General features: G+C 36.7%; 1 protein-coding gene across 3 annotated transcripts in view; it reads right to left on the minus strand.

Moving 5' to 3' along the window:
• Positions 1–274: 274 nt before the first annotated feature.
• LOC306867792 (epidermal growth factor receptor substrate 15-like 1) overlaps positions 275–19633 on the minus strand; it is a 44657-nt gene continuing 25298 nt past the window's right edge. The window contains exons 18-25 of one of the 3 annotated variants that reach the window (XM_079413674.1): positions 16429–16534; positions 15631–15681; positions 11791–11927; positions 11649–11709; positions 10294–10376; positions 10017–10107; positions 7335–7493; positions 275–3284 (exon numbers count right to left, since the gene is read on the minus strand). In XM_079413674.1, the coding sequence (XP_079269800.1) occupies positions 3274–3284; positions 7335–7493; positions 10017–10107; positions 10294–10376; positions 11649–11709; positions 11791–11927; positions 15631–15681; positions 16429–16534 (699 nt within the window). In that variant the 3' untranslated portion in view covers positions 275–3273. Of the gene's footprint in view, positions 3285–7287; positions 7494–10016; positions 10108–10293; positions 10377–11648; positions 11710–11790; positions 11928–15630; positions 15682–16428; positions 16535–19633 lie in introns of all 3 variants that reach the window. The other 2 variants (XM_079413673.1, XM_079413675.1) reach the window with 2 other exon arrangements.

Genomic DNA, 19633 nt, shown 5'->3' on the forward strand with positions numbered 1-19633 from the left:
TTTGTAATTCACCAAATGAAACACTCTAAAACCAAACAAAAACTAAAAGCAAACCAAACAGAGACGAAACCTTTAGGAAAGCATGTGTGTACTTTTTTTTTTTTTTAAATAGTCATTTGGTTTGATCTAATGCAGTGACATTCACACACTCATTTTGGGGTTACCGTGTTAGACATTACACAACTTAAAAGTTTTTCTTTTCTTGACAAACGTGAATCGAATAGAAGAGTGACGTATGTGCGCGTCTGAAATGTTATCTTTTTTTTTTTTTATTCTGTGAAATCAAGGGACAACATACGGAGCATGAACATTTCCAAAGGAATCCAAGCATCACTAAATCACTATCAATGCAGTCTGAAATCCTTGAAATGTTTCGAGTTACACATGTGCAGTTACTCAGTTTCATAGGACAAATATAACATAATATACATGGTTTATGTATACTCTTATGCATTTCTCTATCGGGTTAATATCGGTCTTATCTACACAGGCGAGGGTTAAAGGCAGGCCAAAAAGGAATGCATTCAGCTTGAGTTTTATGGGACGTATTCCCAAAATTATGACAGCAACTAAAAAAAAAAAAAAACACTTTAATTAATAACAAAAACTAAATATGGATAATAAAACAGGATATGAAAACATTAAATTTACAGGTATTACAAAAAATAAAATATACAAACTATTGCACAATGGAGGTATAGAGGACAAATACAGCATAACAGGAGTGCTAACAAAACGTTTGCGAAATTTGTTATTTTTTGTAACAGTAAAAGGCAGAAATGCCAAGACCAAAGACCCCTATACATGAACTAAGCCTATTCCCAACCTACGTTACAGCATAAATACTTCATAAGCCAGGAATTGACATTATCTGTGTCTGGGACAACAACAGCTTTCGATTCCAGTCCTAAAGATGATCAGTTTTGTTAAAACGCTCAACTGACTGAAGATTAGTGTAGTACTGGAATCACATAAATTGGTTCAAGAACCACCGCACGAGTTTCCGTGTGAGCTAGGCTCCATCTAATACATTTTACATATTTTAAATAAGTAACACGGTTTAGTGTGACACGAACTTAACCAAAAAGTGTCGAGCAGCTTTTTGCGTTCAAAACGACAATAGCTGATTGGCAGCAAAGAAAAAAAGAGGAACAAACTAAAAAAAAAAGTGACAAAGATGACGTAGCTGAAAGTTAGCAGTGTACTGGGATATGTCACAGTTGTTCGTCTCAACATTACACAACATTTGTGTCCATAATGTTGGAGATGAGCATCAACCATTACGTAGGACAATTTTACCTGTAATGACCGACCACAACAGCTATTCCAATGATCCGAGGTTGGATTAGTGAATACAGATCATGGATAAAAAGTGATAATAGTACCAGAAAAAGAATCTACTGTTCAGCAGAAGGTACATTAAACAAAAATAACTTGTGTATTATGTAGTACGATAATTAAATCATACAAAAACAGGTTTGAAATGTGCCAGAAAGTACCATTACCAAAACGTTCAAGTCAAATTTAATACCGACTAAAAATTAGGGCTAAGCAAACAATAAACGTCAACAGCAATTGCCTGTTTTGAAAAAGCATCTACTGCGCCTGAATTCACAAAGTTGCCACGTTAATTTATATAGATTGTGCTTTCAGCGACCAACAGGTGTTTAGTAATCCCGACTGTGTTTAACATTTTAACACATTAAATCTGTTCTGCGGATATTTGCAATGAAAATAACTGAAAATGCGAAAGAAAGTTTAACACATTCCATCCGGGCCTATTTACGGGTTCAAACAAAAGCGATATTACTAAATAGCACAACTGCAGGATTGTGCTTTCTGGACCACAGATTATGCAGATACAAAATTAGTAACAAATTAAAAACGAAAATCTAAATAGTAAAACATTTAGATATTTATAAATTCCCTCGTGTAGGCGCTTCGTTTATGCAAACAAATTTTATACCACAGTGCAGAACTCAAGAAGGTTGGCTCAAAAGATAACCAGTATGGAATGTGTTTGAGGCCACTGAAAATCTCAAGATTTGTTGATCTTATACATCAATCCACAGTGAACGACTGACAGAACAATTGACAGATAGAATAAATGAATGAACAAACAAATAAAGGATAGAAACAAACGATAGAACAAACAATAAAAAGAACCAAAAAACAAAGGACAGAATGAACAATAAAAATAACAAACGATAGATAGAACAAAAGAATGAACGAACGATAGATACATGATATAGCACAAACAATAGATAGAATACATAGAATAAATGATAAAACACACACAAAAAAAATGATAAACGATAGATAGAATAACGAGAAAATGTTTTAAAGAAAATATTTATAACAAATAAAATGGGGCCAGAAAAAATATCCTTACTGTTGAGTCCTGCAGTGGTCAACCAGCGTTTAACATGGCGAAAAAAATAAAAAATAAATCAGTGCAGTTGTAGAACCTTTGCTTAACCTTCTTCTCTGAACAGTACTGTGAAATAAAAACAAAAACAAGTTCTGAATCAAACAGCCGTTCGTTCAGCTTTACGTCATGTTAAGAGCTCCCTACAGACGTTTAGTCTGCAGGCGCTGCTGTAATTCCAGTGTGTACCATACTGACTACAGCCAGAGCCAGTAAAAGTTATTATTTAGCAGATGCTCTTTATCTAAATCGACTTACAGTACGCTTACAGCAACTGAATTCAGGAAGAAACCTGGAATTAAGTGCCTTGCTCAAGGGAGGGAGTGTAGCGTCGGTAATTCAAGTTTCTGGTTCGACTCTACCTGGGATCTAAACGCAACTTTCTTAGCGGTTTCTCTGTCCCTTTTTTCCCAACCAGTGGAGATAATGATCTGCAGAGAACAATAATGGTCTTCAAATGTCCATGGCTCTGTTGATGCACATTTACATAAACAAATACACTTTAAATAAACTATATAGTCCATCTGAGAGGTTAATGCAGTGCATGTGAAGTGAATTAGCTGATTCACAAACCATAGGCCGCCCTCCTGAAAATGAACACAAAAGGACAGAGGTTTAACGGTCTTGCATGTATTTTATCTTTATCCATCACGCACGCACACAATCGTCGCTGTAGTGTACAGAAGGGTGGATTCTGAGGGGAAGGTGGTCAGGCGTTGGACATCTCGGCCTTGCTGAGAGCGATGGCCAGTTCCAGGTCTTCCTGCTCCTGCTGGCGGAGTCTCTTCAGCCGCTCTCGTTCTGCTCTCTCACTTTCCCGCTTCGCCCACTCCATCTGCTGGGCTTCATTCCCAAACTGGGCCGGAAACACAGGAACACGCCACGTTAAGAGCCATTTGTCCCAAATCGAGGATTGCACAATGGTGTGAATCACTGTGGTCAAGCTGTGGTCTGTATTGATCGGTACAGTGCTTTGCTTTAAAAATCAAGTTTAAATGTACTAAAATGATAGACAGACACATTTGCATATACAAACAGCTACACAAATAATAAATATTTGCCACATTTTACCAAAAAAGGCATAAAAAAACATTAAGTGTGTCATTTCTGTGCCACTAGCGGCACCAATCTATTTGACGTTGAATCAACCAATAAAGTGATCGTCTGTTTGTCCAAACAATGGAAGACCATTTGAAACTTTAGATTTTTGTGAATCTGTTCAGTGTTGGTAACAACACTGAAATCAATTTTCTCAATATCTGCTAACGAGAGATTGAACATTAAATGAAATCAAATTAACCCTTGTGTTGTGTTCTGGTTATTTTGACCCTTTTTTAGAAAATTGCTAGTTAAAGTTATTGAACTGCTCACACAGTACATAACGAAAAATCATTTTTGTACTTTTTGGTTAGCAAAAATGACTGGCCTACAAAACAAATTGCATAGAAATTTTGTGTTATGCTAAATTATTACCAAATATTGGATTCAATCTTGATACCTACTTGTTTTCTTTCAATTAGCACAGGTTTTGTATTTCTTTTTTGAAAGTGACTGATCATAGGCATTGTTCATATGAGATTATACACCTCAGTTTTTGAGCAAACGCGGACAAAATTGTCTAAAAATAAAGCTTTTACACTTAAGCTCAGTTCAATGAAGCCTACAATAATTCAGCTCTAAAAAGAGGTACAAAACCTGAGATAATTTAAAGAAAAGTTGACAAAAAGATTTGGAAATAATATAGCATAATGGGAAATTTATAAGCAGTTTTTAAACCCCAGCCATTTTTGAATGGGAACACCAAATTAAAGGATTTTCAGCACAGCACAAAGGTTAAAAGTGTCAAATTATTCAGTGACCTTCCTTTGTGATTGCTAAATTTTTCACCACATTTTCAGACAGATCTTACCTTAATTCGCTCAGTTCCTGCAAGAGAGGAATGGATTACAAAAACACAAAAGAGATTTACACCAAACTACCACGCAACCATCCACTGAACGTCCGCGCACACACGCACACAAATGCTGATTAGACACCAACAGACCACTACCACTGATGACACATGATAGACCTTTTTAATTGGTCGTTCATAGCGAATGATGTCATGGACAGGAAAATGAACATGCATTGATCTCGTGCAGCAAGATATGACAGAAGGAAAAGACATTACAAAGCATTTTCAATTGAGAGCTTCAAATCGTGTACAGTGATATATAGGCGTAATATATGCAACATAACATGCACACTAAGTTGACTACAGGTGAATGAGAGCATTGCTAAACCACCCTAAAGGCGTCAGAAAATATTAGAGTTTTCGAAATTTGTTATTTTTCCATTTCTTTGTAATATCACATGCATTAACTACAGCTACAACTTAATTATAATTTGTTTTAAATAAACGGTTAAATACAAAAAAGTAACAAATGTAGAATTTATATTATCGGGGGGGGGGGGGGGGGGATTATATTCCAGACGAGTCTGTTAAAATGCCTAAATTTATTGCAGCCATTTTCTTTTTAGTAATCCATCGTAATTGTATCTTCAAAAAAAAAATAATAATAAATTATAATACCATTGGTAAATTTTTCATTGTAAACGATGCAATTATCATTCTTCCATTGAGTTTTTGGTCACATAAATCAGAAATGGTTTAGCAGGTCTATTGCACCCAAGTCACGCACAGCGATACTAAGGACAGGAGGCAGGGAAGATGAAGATGACGCTACATTGTGGCTCTAGGATCAAGCGCATTTGCAGTATGGAGCGCAGAGTGATCCCATGCTGAGGAAAACAACAGCCTGAGAGCTGAGTAGTGATACTGACACTTCCCACGTCAAACGATCGCCCCAAACGACTTCGAAACAGGACCTCGCAGCCATTTTTCTGAATACTTTGACTTCAGTTCTAGTCCTTTAGTAAACAAGTTAACTAAACCTTCTGTGCAATTTCAAACACGAGGATCAAGGATTAAGTGAGCTGAAAAAACATTGTTTGAGATAAGATCAAGAGGATTATACTTGTTCCACTACCTTGTGGAAGTGTGACCACACGGCAGATTTGTCAATACAAGCTTCCCACACTTCTTGAAATATGACCTGAAAGCTGATAAGAGAATGGTGAGAACCAGAGCTAGTTTAGAAAGAATTGTTGATGAAAGAAAGAACGAAGTAACAAAGGTTTCTTTAACATGGGTAATTCTATAAAACACAGATGTTTTTGTTTGAGTGAACGAACGTTCGGGATGTTTACGAAACTTACGTTTCCTGTAGTTGCCAATCAGATGATCCATGCTGCAGGATCATAAGGTGCAAATACTGATATTGTCAACTTTGATTATACTAAAAAAAAAAAAAAAAAAAAAAAAGTTTAAGTGAACAAACTTTCAAATTGCAAGAAAACATACGCTTCTGTTAGGAAGCATTGGTTAAACAATAAACATTGACTTTTGTTCAAATGAACAACATTTGAGACGAAAATACCGATATTACAAATTTTAATTATACTAGAAACTCCGATGTTTTTTTTTTTTTTTAAGTAAAAAAAAATTTTAAAAATCGAGAAGCAAGAAAATTAAAATTTTCTGAAACTATCAGACGGTCCAACTTTGTGGACACCAAGATGAAAATATACATAATAGACATTTTGGTTAAATAATAAACAAATGCTTTGTGTTTAAAAAAAAAGCTAGATTTGAGACGAAAATGCTGATATTATGAACTTTGATTATGTTTAAGCAAAACTAATTTTGCAGACAAAGGGACAAACTGACATCAGACACATCAATAACACAAAACATTGACGTCTTGTTCAAGCTAATGAACTTTCGTGTTAACAAAATGAGCATCTCTCGTCACAGGCCAATCAGAAGGCCCACACTCTTCAAGGGGCACATTGTTATACTTTAAACACTGACGTTTTGTTTGAGTGAACAAATATTTGTGATGCTGACGAAAAAGATTTCTTTTAGGAGTCAGTTAGATTGTCTACTTTCCAGACGATTAAGAAAAAATACTAACATAACATACATTTTAGCATAAACACCAACATTTTACGATAAACTTCTGGGTTGCGAGAAAACTTGCGTTTCTATTAGTTAAGAAACAAAATTACTGATATTGTGCATATCGTAACGCTAAACACGTTTTTTTGTAGGTCACTTACATTTACAAATAAACCTTGTTTACTTGTAACCAAGTAAACCTTTCTAACCTCCTTATGCACAGGTTTTTGCAAAAATACTACATCTTTACCACCAAACTAAAATTAGCATAAACTATGCAGTAACTCATCTTGATTTGAAGTACATTCAAACCAAGACCTTACTTTGACTGCTTTTGAATGACAATTGCAGCCTGAATAGTGTTTCTTTGAAAAACAAGTCATTTGCATAAAAGCTAACATAAAAGTCACAGAAGAACAGCAAGAAGCCACATTAGCTTAGCCGAGAGCGCTTGGTATTATCAAGTGCGACCGCTCCTCTTCCCACAAGCCCATGCAAATGCTGAGCAAATCGACAGATGACATCATAGCCATGTGCACCACAAACAACTGTATTTGAGTCACTGAAAGAGATAGAGATGATGTCTGGCTGCTTGATTGGGGCTTATTATCCAGAATTCTGTGTGTTGGCGAGTTAATCACAGATAGATGGACTGCAGACATGGAGGAAAATAAATGAGTAGCCGGCACAAGGCGACAGACTGAGAGATACAGAAGCCAATGGTGCGGTCTGCTCTAGGAAACCTCACTGATGATCGCTAGAAAGCACTTTTTTTGGTTTGTTGGTTGGTTTATTTTTCGATTTTTGGAAAGAAACACGTGGATCGGACAAGAGAAGAGTATCACTAAGCTCAACTTACAGAGCTGAAGTCTGCAAAACCCAATGAAGAGTCTTTAGAGGCTTTACTTGAGGCAGATGGAGCAAATGGGTCTTTGCCACTAAACGGGTCTCCCACCCCCTTTTTACTCTGAAACGGATCAGCGGGGTCGGCACTGAAGGGCTGGAAGGGATCACTCGTCTTGGCCGAATCAGCGGATCCGGGCACGTTTACTGGAGTGCTTTTACCTGTTGAAAAAACACCAGCTTTCATTTTAAGTGTCCAAGCCAGCCGTTTTGTATCATTTTTGTTAAGCTAAATGAAAATATATTGGTCTTGTATAACTTTATAATAACTAATGAATTCTATTTGCTTTATTTACTAAATAATAATAGAAAACATATAGCGGTAGCTCACTAAAAAACTAATTTATGAGATTTATGAGCATTTTGGTTACCAACCCAGATCTTTAACCACTACACCACAACACCCCACCCATTTAACAAAAACAAAAGAAAACCAGTGTTTAAGTATCATATAATGTGTAAATGTGTGATGATTTTAAGACAAATTAACATTTTTAAAAAAGCATAATAAATATTAAAATATATATCATTAATATAAAAAATAAATAAAACGCATTAATCAAGAATGCATTAAATCAAAAGTGGTAATAAAGGCATTTATAATGTTACAAAAGATTTCAAATTGGCAATGTCGTTCTTTTGAACTTTGCATTCAAAGAACCCTGAAAAAAGTAGCAAAATTCATTGAACAGCAAATCAGCATATTAGAATGATTTCTGAAGGATCATGCGACACTGAAAACTGGAGTAACGACTGCTGAAAATTTAGATAATAAATTACATTTCAAAATACATGAAAATAGAAAATTGTTATTTTAAATTGTAATAATATTTCAGAATTGTATTGTTTTTACTGTACTTTTTTTTTTTTTAATAATGCAGCCTTGGTGAGTATAAGACAAAAAAAATCTTTCCAACCCCAAACTTTAGAACAATAATGTAATTCTTTGAAATAATTAACCAATTGAAATAATCGTCATTTACACATATCCTTCCGAAGCTCAACCAAAAAACCCACAGTGGTTCAAGCGTGTATGATGCGGTAACTCGGTCTCAATTCAAAACAACACTGAACTTTGTCTCTTTCTACACACACCCAACAAAAAGCACTAAATACAGCTCACAAATTGCTACTGATTTATAGGAAAGCAGAGTCCTTATTATAGATTTGCTTATTATAGAAATTTGCGAAAGAAAAGTAAAGTAATCACAAACCAGTGAGGACTTTCAGATAAAAAAAAATGCTTATGCACACTTTTTTTTTCTTCCCCTCTCTTGCACCATTTGCCGAGACTGGCATTCACTTACTCGTGAGAACTTTAAACTGGTTGCTGGTTCCTCTAAAGGTGTTAACCGCATGTTCAATAGGGCTGTTATTTATACCAGACCAGCAATCAGTTTCTCTGTCAGTAATCGGAATACTAAACCGCAAAAAGACTCCACCCTGCAGAGGGAAATAGGTCAAAAACAAGCCGTGCTCTTTAATGAGACAATACATTAACAGAAATTAATGAATTTTAAATTTTACAACAAATTAATTTTAGTTTGGGTTTTAAAATTCTAGTCTTCCCAGACTAAACGTATACATTAATTAGCAAAATACTGCATATTTTTAATGTTATTTTTTATTTTAATCTAATCTGTTAACTTGTTATTGCCATTACGCACATAAAAAATGAACATACTATGGGATACATAGTTTAACTCCACTTACAATGTTCGAAATGTGTTTTTGAGAGGATAACAAGAGTAAAACATGAAATAGAGTAAAACGTTGTGGCAGTCAGGCCACACTACCCACTAAAGTGTGTAAACACACACACAGGAAGTGGGGAGGGGTGTGTAGATCAGCACACGATGATGGCAGTGCAGGCTAACCGCAGATCATCGAAGCATGTTAGCTATACTACCCTAAGTGCACCGAACAAACCTACTTCTCTAACCTCCACACCAAATTTTAAACCTCGGTTACACCAGGAAAGCACTCCCTTGTTTTCTAGGATAAAAAAAACATCTTTCTGAAAAGAAAAAAGAGTGAGTTGCACAGATTCGTCTTTTCCTCCAACTGCCGACTGCAGAGAGGAAACAGCACAGGTTTCGTTTTCTCCAAGTGACAAATTTATCTTCCATTCAGGTCTGTTTGTGCACCGTTTTGGAGTTGGATGGAGATAAGACTGCGCCATTGCGCATTAAAAAACTAACGAAAATTTAAAAGCTTAAGCAAATGTATCAAGGTTGTACCTCAATTTCCTGTTGACAACTGATGGAGGAAGTCTTAGATATCATGGATAGTCAGAATTCAGTTTTCTTGAGCTTAATAAAAGACTTCTACAACATGAACGTGTGAGCTGCGGTCAACTTCTTGTTCAAAGCTGTTTTGCTTTCACTGCTGACAAACAACTAGTTAAAAGAGATGTAGTGATGCTACACGTTGAAGATTTGTCTTCTTAAATGCGAGTCTCAAAAACGTAGAGAAAAATTCACCCAAACAACATTCTCCAGGTCTTTCATGTTGGCTGTTTAGATGGCGTGTTTTGACTACGTTTTGTTTGTTGCAACAGTTAGCTGTGTAGTTTTAGAACTCGTTTACTTTGAAATACTAGCTTAAACACCTTATATGGTTGTATATGAATTGAAAAGGGCCAATGTTTATTTTTGGGCCTTGAGATGACGGTTAAATGCTTACCGCTGGGTGGTTTGGGTCGTGGCGGTATGCTTTTCTTGGGAGGGAGAGCTGGCATGTCTTGTTTTCGGCTGAAGGGGTCGTCTACAAAGCCCTAAATTAAATCGCAGCGGAAAGAAGAAGTGGTGGGCCATTATCAGACACAAGGTGCAAACCACGTAAATTTCAAATGGGACATCAGTCAAAACCACATCTTACAAATGTCATGTTGCAAAAGCGTGAGAAAGTAAACTTCCACTATGATTAAGATGCAAAAAAAGGTGTAAAAGGCGTTCACTACCTTTGACATTTGGCTAAAGTCTGCAAATCCGCTGTTGCTGCCGAACGAACTGCTTCCGAATGGGTCCAAAGTACCGAAGTAATCTGGAATTGGCAGAGAAAAACGACAAGTATTACAAGTCAAGAAAATGGAACGACTGTTTGACATTTTGAAATGTTTAGAGATTATATTGTAAGCGTAATTCTTGTATTAAAATTGATCTCTTGTATTCAGTTCCCTCTTTTCTCTGTCAGTAAAAGTGTTTAAAAAATTAGCAATAGTGATACTTGATGACAATGGTTTATTTTATTTAGTAATTTAAAATAATATAAAGTTCAAGGGTCACTGAGGTTTTTATTTAGTGACATTTACTGACTTATTTTTTATTTTAATACAAAATTGTAATCTATTTTATAAAAAAATTTGAAAATAAAACATACCAATAAATTTTATTTATTTATAAAAATCAAACAATGTTAAATGAAAATAAGTAAATAAAAAGTTTTCATTTAAAATAATAATATGGCCAAGGGTTTGTGAATTACTTATGTGACTACTTTTATTGACTTATTTAATTTACTAAACAAAATAATGAATAAATAATGAATAAATTAATGATCTTTATTTATTTAAAATAATATTATGGTCAATAATCACTGAAGTACTCATTTGACCGCTTTTAATAAATAAATTTAAGTCATGTTATAGTCACTAAATATAGTCAAATATATACTTAATGGGCCTTAAATCCCAATAATAATAAGATAAATGATAAAATGGATACTGAAGCAATCAAACAGGAGTATGAATTTTCCATTTTAAAAAGTCAAAACAAAAGTGTAAAGCATCAATTTGCTTTGTTGTCTTTGTTATTTTGCCTTCAACCCACAGGTTTGAAAAAAAAAATGTGTTGAGCATTTCCTGGCATCGCCTCAGTGTTCGACAATGCTGCAACCGAATGCTGCATTAACTGTTTACTGAAACAGCAGAGGAATTTCACATCTTTCAGGCAGCCAAAGGGGCCTGCAAGCGGACGTATTGCATGGGAACTCTTTTGACAGCTTCTTCACACGTGTTCTCTCGAACTGCTCTCTGAATGGCCTTTGAAAAAAAAAAGACCAAAGTGTCGCCACTGGGCACAAGGTGTGAAAGTATTATCTTGCTTGAGTTGCGTAATGCACCCTAAGCATGTCCCTCAAGGCGTTTGTGAGGGAAACAAGGCATTTTCAGCAGATACCAGATCAGTTTCAGATGTTCAAGTTCTGTTGCATGCAGAGATGAAGAAGTCAATCTTTGCACAGCATCTTCAAAGAAAGGGAGTGGCAGAGATGTTATGACTCAGCTAAATAAGTGAGAGACAAATGCAAACGGCATACCTTGGCCTTTTGGTTTGGGGCTGGTGGAGCTGAAGGGGTCATTACTTGAAAATTGATGACTCTACAAGACAAAAGAAAAGACAGCTGAGAAACAAGGCAGAGAATAAGGGGAATAATGTGACGTTGTTGGTTTTCTAGGTACCTTTGAGGGAAGTGTGGCACTTTTGCTAAAAGGATCGGCGTTGCTGAAGGGGTCTGGCTTAGAGGGTTTCTTGAAGAAATCTTCAGAAGAGGTCCTAAACGGGTCGGTCTCTTTGAAAGGGTCTCCACCGAAAGGATCTAAAATTTTTTACAGATTAAATGTAACTGTCACGAGAAAGTCTTGAATTTGAATATCATCATTTACATTATATCATTTTATCATGTAGCTATCTTTAGCCCAATTTTATGAGAGTTTGGGAACTGAAAGCCTCATTTATTACATGATGTTTAAAGACCATGAAGTTTGGCCAAGAACTGTGGTGCCTTTAATGAAAAACTGAAATGAAATATTGCCATTGTAAACATTTTCTTATGGGGAATCTTTATATCCATCAATAATGAGAAGCATTTCACAATGCATTCATAATTAAATTCAATTTATATCAGCATATATATTTATATAATGCAATTTACTGGTAGAGGCTTAAATATTTAAACCATATGGTTATATACTATATATAAATGTATAAACTATATTCACTACAAACATATATATATATATATATATATATATATATATATATATATATATATATATATATATATATATATATATATGTGTGTGTGTGTAAGTAAACATATTTTATATCTAATAATATTTTGTATATTTACATATATTTAAGTCATTCACTTATTTTCTGACCTGACTGAACAATCATGTTAGTATGCATACTAAAAACAGCTTGAAAACAAATATTTTTATAATGGATTTAGTATGGATACTAAGTTGATGCAGTACGCATATGCTCTAAATATACATTTCAACATTTAAATATACAGTATCTCACAGAAGAAAGTACACCCCTCACATTTTTGTAAATATTTTATTATATCTTTTCATGTGACAACACTGAAGAAATGACACTTTGCTACAGTGTAAAGTAGTGAGTGTACAGCTTGTATAACAGTGTAAATTTGCTGTCTCCTCATAATAACTCAACACACAGCCATTAATGTCTAAACCGCTGGCCACAAAAGTGAGTACACCCCTAAGTGAAAATGTCCAAATTGGGCCCAATTAGCCATTTTCTCTCCCCGGTGTCATGTGACTCGTTAGTGTTACAAGGTCTCAGGTGTGAATGGGGAGCAGGTGTGTTAAATTTGGTGCTATCGTTCTCACTCTCTCATACTGGTCACTGGAAGTTCAACATGGCACCTCATGGCAAAGAACTCTGAGGATCTGAAAACCCTGAGACCCTGAAGACCCTGAAACTGAGCTGCAGCACGGTGGCCAAGACCATACAGCGGTTTAACAGGACAGGCTCCACTCAGAACAGGACTCGCCATGGTCGAACCAAAGTTGAGTGCACGTGCTCAAATTGGTCTACATGATTGTCGTCCCAGAAGGAAGCCTCTTCTAAAGATGAAACGCAAGAATACCCGCAAACAGTTTGCTAAAGACAAGCAGACTACAGACATGGATTACTGGAATCATGTCCTGTGGTCTGATGAGACCAAGATCAACTTATTTGGTTCAGATGGTGTCAAGCGTGTGTGGCGGCAACCAGGTGAGGAGTACAAAGACAAGTGTGTCTTGCCTACAGTCAAGCATAGTGGTGGGAGTGTCATGGTCTGGGGCTGCATGAGTGCTGCCGGCACTGGGGAGCTACAGTTCATTGAGGGAACCATGAATGCCAACATGTACTGTGACATACTGAAGCAGAGACTGGGCCGCAGGGCAGTATTCCAACATGATAACGACCCCAAACCAAGCGGCAACCTCCCGCTCCCTCTCTTGAAACCAACACGGAAGTGACTAAAACTGCAATTCATCGACTGGCAGCTAGAGGCTGGCTCCAAAAGGGAGTCAGTTCCATAGACCCCCATGTTAAAATGCCCAACTTTACAGCAGAGAAAAATATGTTTACAGCCTGGTAAAAAAAGGGGTTTTGGTCTATATAGCTAATTTTGCCTTCGTAACAACTGTGAGGGGGGTGAATTGTTTTAGAACTCATCCGTTTAAATTATATTAAGCCTTAAAGTTCTGCATAATTAAGGGCATGGCCACTTGAGTGACAGGTGGATTGCTGCTCTGCTCCAGAGTGTGAAACTTAGAAAAATAGATTTTTATTTGTACAGAAAAAAAATTATAGGTAGGACACTGGAAATCTGGCAATTAGATGTTTTAATGAAAATGATATCAAACTTGATTTTCACCGCTATATTGATATTGTACTCTGATTTTGCACTGTACGCAAAAAGTGAAATGTCATGCCAAGGCAAAAGGCAGTAACTTCCACATTAAATAGGGTGCTGATCACCATTTACAGAATCATTATAGTAACATCTGTATAAAATCTAGTGAACATTGGCTAGGCTATAACATCTAGTAATGTGATTCAAAATTTATTTGCACTGTTTGCTAACATTAAAGGATGCAAGACATATTTAGCCTATTGTTTTTACATCGAACTGAATTAAAATAGCCTTTAGAACGACTTGTGGATTGATGTGAACGCCAGCAGGGATAATGCTCCGAATGATTGTGAATTAAACATCTCAGATGGCGTTCATTGCAATGGATTTTATCAACTTCGCTGTCACTGCATTTGATGAGTCCTCATGAACAAAAGTGTGCATCCCCAGACTGACAGCTGGCACTGAGTGAATAATCTGCATTATAAAAAGAAAAAATGGAGCAGTTTGTTTGATCGATCTAATTTGTTTGTCTAACGAAGTGCCGACAGATGTATAAAAGTACACAAGTCGTGTAGTTTAAACGCGGTAGACTTTAATGGACAGTAAAACAAAGGCAGAATACCTGGCACAGTATTGACAAACGAATGCAAACACCGTAGCACCGTAACCTACTTTGAGCTTTCAAAAACAAAGTCAAAGAGCGGTAACTGATGTTATACTGTGTTCTGCCTTGGTTTCTCCGGTGCTTTTCTCCATGATACTTAAACACATGATAAAGTGCTATTATCAATAACTCATTTTCAACCAAAAACGAAGTTATGGTGTTTTGTCTTTGCACGGCAGCACTGCTGTCACTATAGACGGGCGTGGTTTCAGCTCAGCTTCACCCACGTCCAGCCTTTTTGCCCATTTTCGATTATCCGGGAGTGACAAGCTGTGACGCACTGCCAAGATGGCGGCGTTCGGCTCCGCCCACTTTACGCTTCAAAAATGCTCTTCAGAAACCTACGAGTGACATCACAGACACTACGTCCATTTTTTTTTTTTTTTACAGTCTATGCCCCAAACGCACCTCCAGGACGACCACTGCCTTGCTAAAGAAGCTGAGGGTAAAGGTGATGGACTGGCCAAGCATATCTCCAGACCTAAACCCTATTGAGCACCATCAAACGGAAGGTGGGGGAGCGCAAGGTCTCTAACATCCACCAGCTTTGTGATGTCATCATGGAGGAGTGGAAGAGGACTCCAGTGGCAACTTGTGAAGCTCTGGTGAACTCCATGCCCAACAGGGTTAAGGCAGTGCTGGAAAATAATGGTGGCCACACAAAATATTGACAATTTGGGTCAAATTTGGACATTTTCACTAAGGGGTGTACTCACTTTTGTGGCCAGCGGTTTAGACATTAATGGCTGTGTGTTGAGTTATTTTGAGGAGACAGCAAATTTACACTGTACAAATTTACAAGCTGTACACTCACTACTTTACACTGTAGCAAAGTGTCATTCCTTCAGTGTTGTCACATGAAAAGATATAATAAAATATTTACAACAATGTGAGGGGTGTACTCACTTCTGTGAGATACTGTACATTTCAAAGCTCAACACTGGAGAGGCGCTTCATGTATTTCGATGGACTGGATACCTGCAACTGTGGAGGTCTGCTTTGAGAATGGGTCATTCTGGAACGGATCGCCTATAATAGACAAAAAGAAAGAGGGAGATATGTTTAGTAGCCATTACAAAGGCACCGAAAACTTGGCTTCAAAAATGTGCCACACAAATACCAGTAAACAGGAATTTGAAATTAAAGGATTACTCCACCCCAAAATGAAAATTGTGTCATTAATCACTTACCCCCATGATGTTCCAAACCTTTAAAAGCTTTGTTCATCTTCGGAACACAATTTAAGATATTTTGGGCGAAAACCGGGAGGCGTGTGACTGTCCCTTTGACTGCAGAGTAAATAACACTGTCAAGGCCCAGAAAAGTATGAAAGACATTGTCAAAAATGATGTTACGTCAAAATTACATCACCGTAATTTTATGAAGCTACGAGAATACTTTTTGTACGCAATTGTTTTGTTCAACAATTTGGTGACGTAATTTTGACGTAACATCGTTTTTGACCATGTCTTTCATACTTTTCTGGACCTTGACAGTGTTATTTACTTGGCAGTGAATGGGACAGTCACAAGCCTCCCGGTTTTCACCCAAAATATCTTAAATTGTGTTCCGAAGACGAACAAAGCTTTTAGGGGATTGGAATGACATGGGTAAGTGGCTTATGACAAAATTTACATTTTGGGGTGGAGTAACCCTTTAAATACAATGTGTTTACGGTTATTATAGCATCCAGATTCATCTCTAAGGAAGACAGGTATTTAATTTGAGCAGAACAAAAGGGAAAGATACAAAAAAAAAAAAAAGTACATGACCTACCTTTGAATGGGTCTGTTTTAAACGGGTCCTCAGACTGGAAGGGGTCTGTGTGCATCTCCTGCGGGGCACTGTTAAACACAGTGGTCTTCACCTTGAAAGGGTCTTCCTGTAATGGGTTTAAACAAACAATTGTTGACTGTAGATGTTTGCTTTTACACTGATCTAAGGCCTCTTTTATTAATTCTTTTATATAGAAGGTTTTAGGTAAGAGGGGCTGAACATGGATCAGTGTAAAAGGTTAATTCCTGCCCACAGCTATAACTAAACCTATAATTATATGTTTAATGTACAAAAGCAAGAGTATTTTCTTTCTTAAAGACATTGTAGAATTCGTTTTATAGTTGATTGTGATAACAGCTTAACAGCTGCTAACTTTCAACCCAGATGTCTAATAAATGGGCCAACACTATATTCGGGGTCCAATTGAAAATTTCTAGCTCAAATAAGAAAAGACGGAAAGCAAGAACTCTTCAGAGAAAAAAAATATTTTGAAATAAGAACCCTGAAGTCTAAATTTCAGTCATTTTGTGCCAACCATTAGCAATTTAAGCCAGCACCTCAGCTGTTCCAAATAACATAAGAAGCTCTGTTAAAAGTGCTGGGTTTCCAAATTGTACCTTTGCATGCAAGGCATATTTCAGAAAGAAAAGCAAGCAAAGTACTCTCTCAGAAACCAGAGAATGTCAACAGAAATTCAAATCGCAATCACACAAGGAGTGAGCTTCGTGATTGTTCAGAAATGAGAAAAATCACTCCAATACTCCAAATGAGAAAAAATAGACAAATAACTGTGCAATTATGAAACTTAAAGGGATAGTTCACCCAAAAATGAAAATTCTATCATCATTTACTCACCCTCAAGTAGTTCCAAATCTGTATGAATTTCTTTGTTCTGCCAAACACAAAGGAAGATATTTCAAAGAAAGTTTGTAACCAGGTTGTTATGGGGCACTATTGACTTCCATAATAGGAAAAATAATACTATGAAAGTCAATGGTGCCCCAGAAGTGCTCTGTTTCCCACATTGTTCAGAATATCTTCCTTTGTGTTCAGCAGAACAAAGACATTCATACAGGTTTGGAACTACTTGTGGGTGAGTAAATGACAGAATTTTCATTCTCATTTTTGGGCGAACTATCCCTTTAATATAATGCGCCGATAGCCTCGTGCTTAGTACGCCCACATATACAGCGCAACTGCGAATTGAGCTATCAGTAAGCCCCGCCCACCTTAGTAACTGTTGCTCCCTCGGACAAACAAACTGAGTTGCTCACTGTCTTACAATGACAGCTGCGGTGTGAAAACCTTGTCCCATGATGTTTTTGCACAATTTTGGACACAGAAGACCACCAAATGTGAGTGAAATATTCCATGGAGGGATTTATAAAATATTTCTAAATAAATACGGTGGGTAACTCGAAGCGAGGGTTTACAGATCACAATGCAAGCGGGAGAAGTCTCATATTACGGTCGGTCATCACGATTGTGGATGACAACATGCAGGATCAACACTGTTCATGTATCGCAGAGTACGATTAAATTAATGTACATTTAACCAGTTTAATATGAAGAGACAGTGAAATGTAGACCTTCGTTTGTGTTTTTGACCTACACTGCACAAGAAGCGAGAAGCCCACTATTTAGGTTTGTACGTTAGCATTGACTCACTAACTTTAATGTTAGCTAGTTTTAGCCAGAGATACCTTGCTGAAGCACAAGATAACATTGACGTTCTGTTTGAGCAGATGAAAATTGTAACAATGAGTGTATGACAACCAGAAAATGAACGTTTTTGTCATTTGGATTGGGGTTGAATGCTTAGGGATATTTTGCTCTGTTTTGTTTGGATTCATGAAATGTAATAAAATAAATTATATTGCCAATCCTCTTAGGATACCTGGAATCAGTGTTACAGGTACCACAGGCACATCGTTTTTGCATTTTTTTGTAGCATAAACACCATCAAACCGATGCAAGCTTCGGATCTTCCAATGTTTCTCTATGGCGCTGAAACCTAAAGATGTCAAGTTCCGCTCCCTGTGCAACTGATACTCGACTGCCATTGGCTCATCTGCGTTAGAGGGGAGGGGCATACCGATAAGTCAATTCAATTGCCGTCTCGAGGTCCTATGCTGATCTTGCCCCCCTCTCTCTACCCAACACTTTCCTGTCATCTCTCCACTGTCCTGTCTGAATAATGGAATAAAAAAGCCAAACATATTTTTAATAATACATTTTAAATTTTGTATTATTTTTTACAAATCTTTTTGCATTATTATTTTTCATTTTTTATGACAATTATATAACACATTTATATAAATATTTATGTGTTAAATAATTCAATATATAACTGTGTAGTTTTTGTATTGCATTAAATATATGCAATACGATACATATATAAATAATTGTACATATACATTGCCCTCCAAAAGTATTGGAACAGTAAAGACAAAATAGCTCTGTTGGCTGTGGAGTCAAGACATTTACAAATATGATTAAAAGATGAATATGAGACAAAACTACAGAATGTCAAATTTTATTATTGGGTGATTCAACACATAGATGTTTTACCAGCTAAGAAGTTCAGCACTTTTAGAGTTTCATCCCTCTATCTGATGTGAGCATAAGTATTGGAACAGTTGCCTCACAGGTCTTTCTAAGTGATCAGCTGTGTCCTGTTGCATTCATTCTTCAGATATTAAAAGCAGCGAATGTGTCGTATCAGTTATATCCATTACTTCTGTATTCTGAATGTTGCATTCGATGATGACGCACAAACCAGGATGAAGAAGAGGGAGCGACTTTGAGAGAAAAGCAAGCAATTTGGATGCTAAAAGAAAAGAGGAAGTCAGTTAGAGCTAAAGCAAAAACAAAGGGCATGGAGAAATCAAGAGTTTGGAAACCACCAGCGACACCAGCAACCAACCATGACCTGATCAGCTGAGAAAACAACAGTAGTTGATGACAGACAAATCATAAAAGCTGTGAAAATGAATCCTAAAAGACGTATCTGTAAAATCACCAACAACTTCCAGAAAGCTGGGGTGATGCTCTGACAATCTACTGTCCTCAGGAGACTTTGACACAGAATTACAGATATACACAGCAAGATGCAAACCTCTGGCCAGCACCAAAAATAGAAAGGCAAGATTAGAGTTTGCAAAAAAGCGCAAAGGTGAGCCAGAAGAGTTTTGGAACTGTGTTT

This window comes from Barbus barbus (assembly GCF_936440315.1).
Source record: "Barbus barbus genome assembly, chromosome: 49".
Taxonomy (NCBI): domain Eukaryota; kingdom Metazoa; phylum Chordata; class Actinopteri; order Cypriniformes; family Cyprinidae; genus Barbus; species Barbus barbus.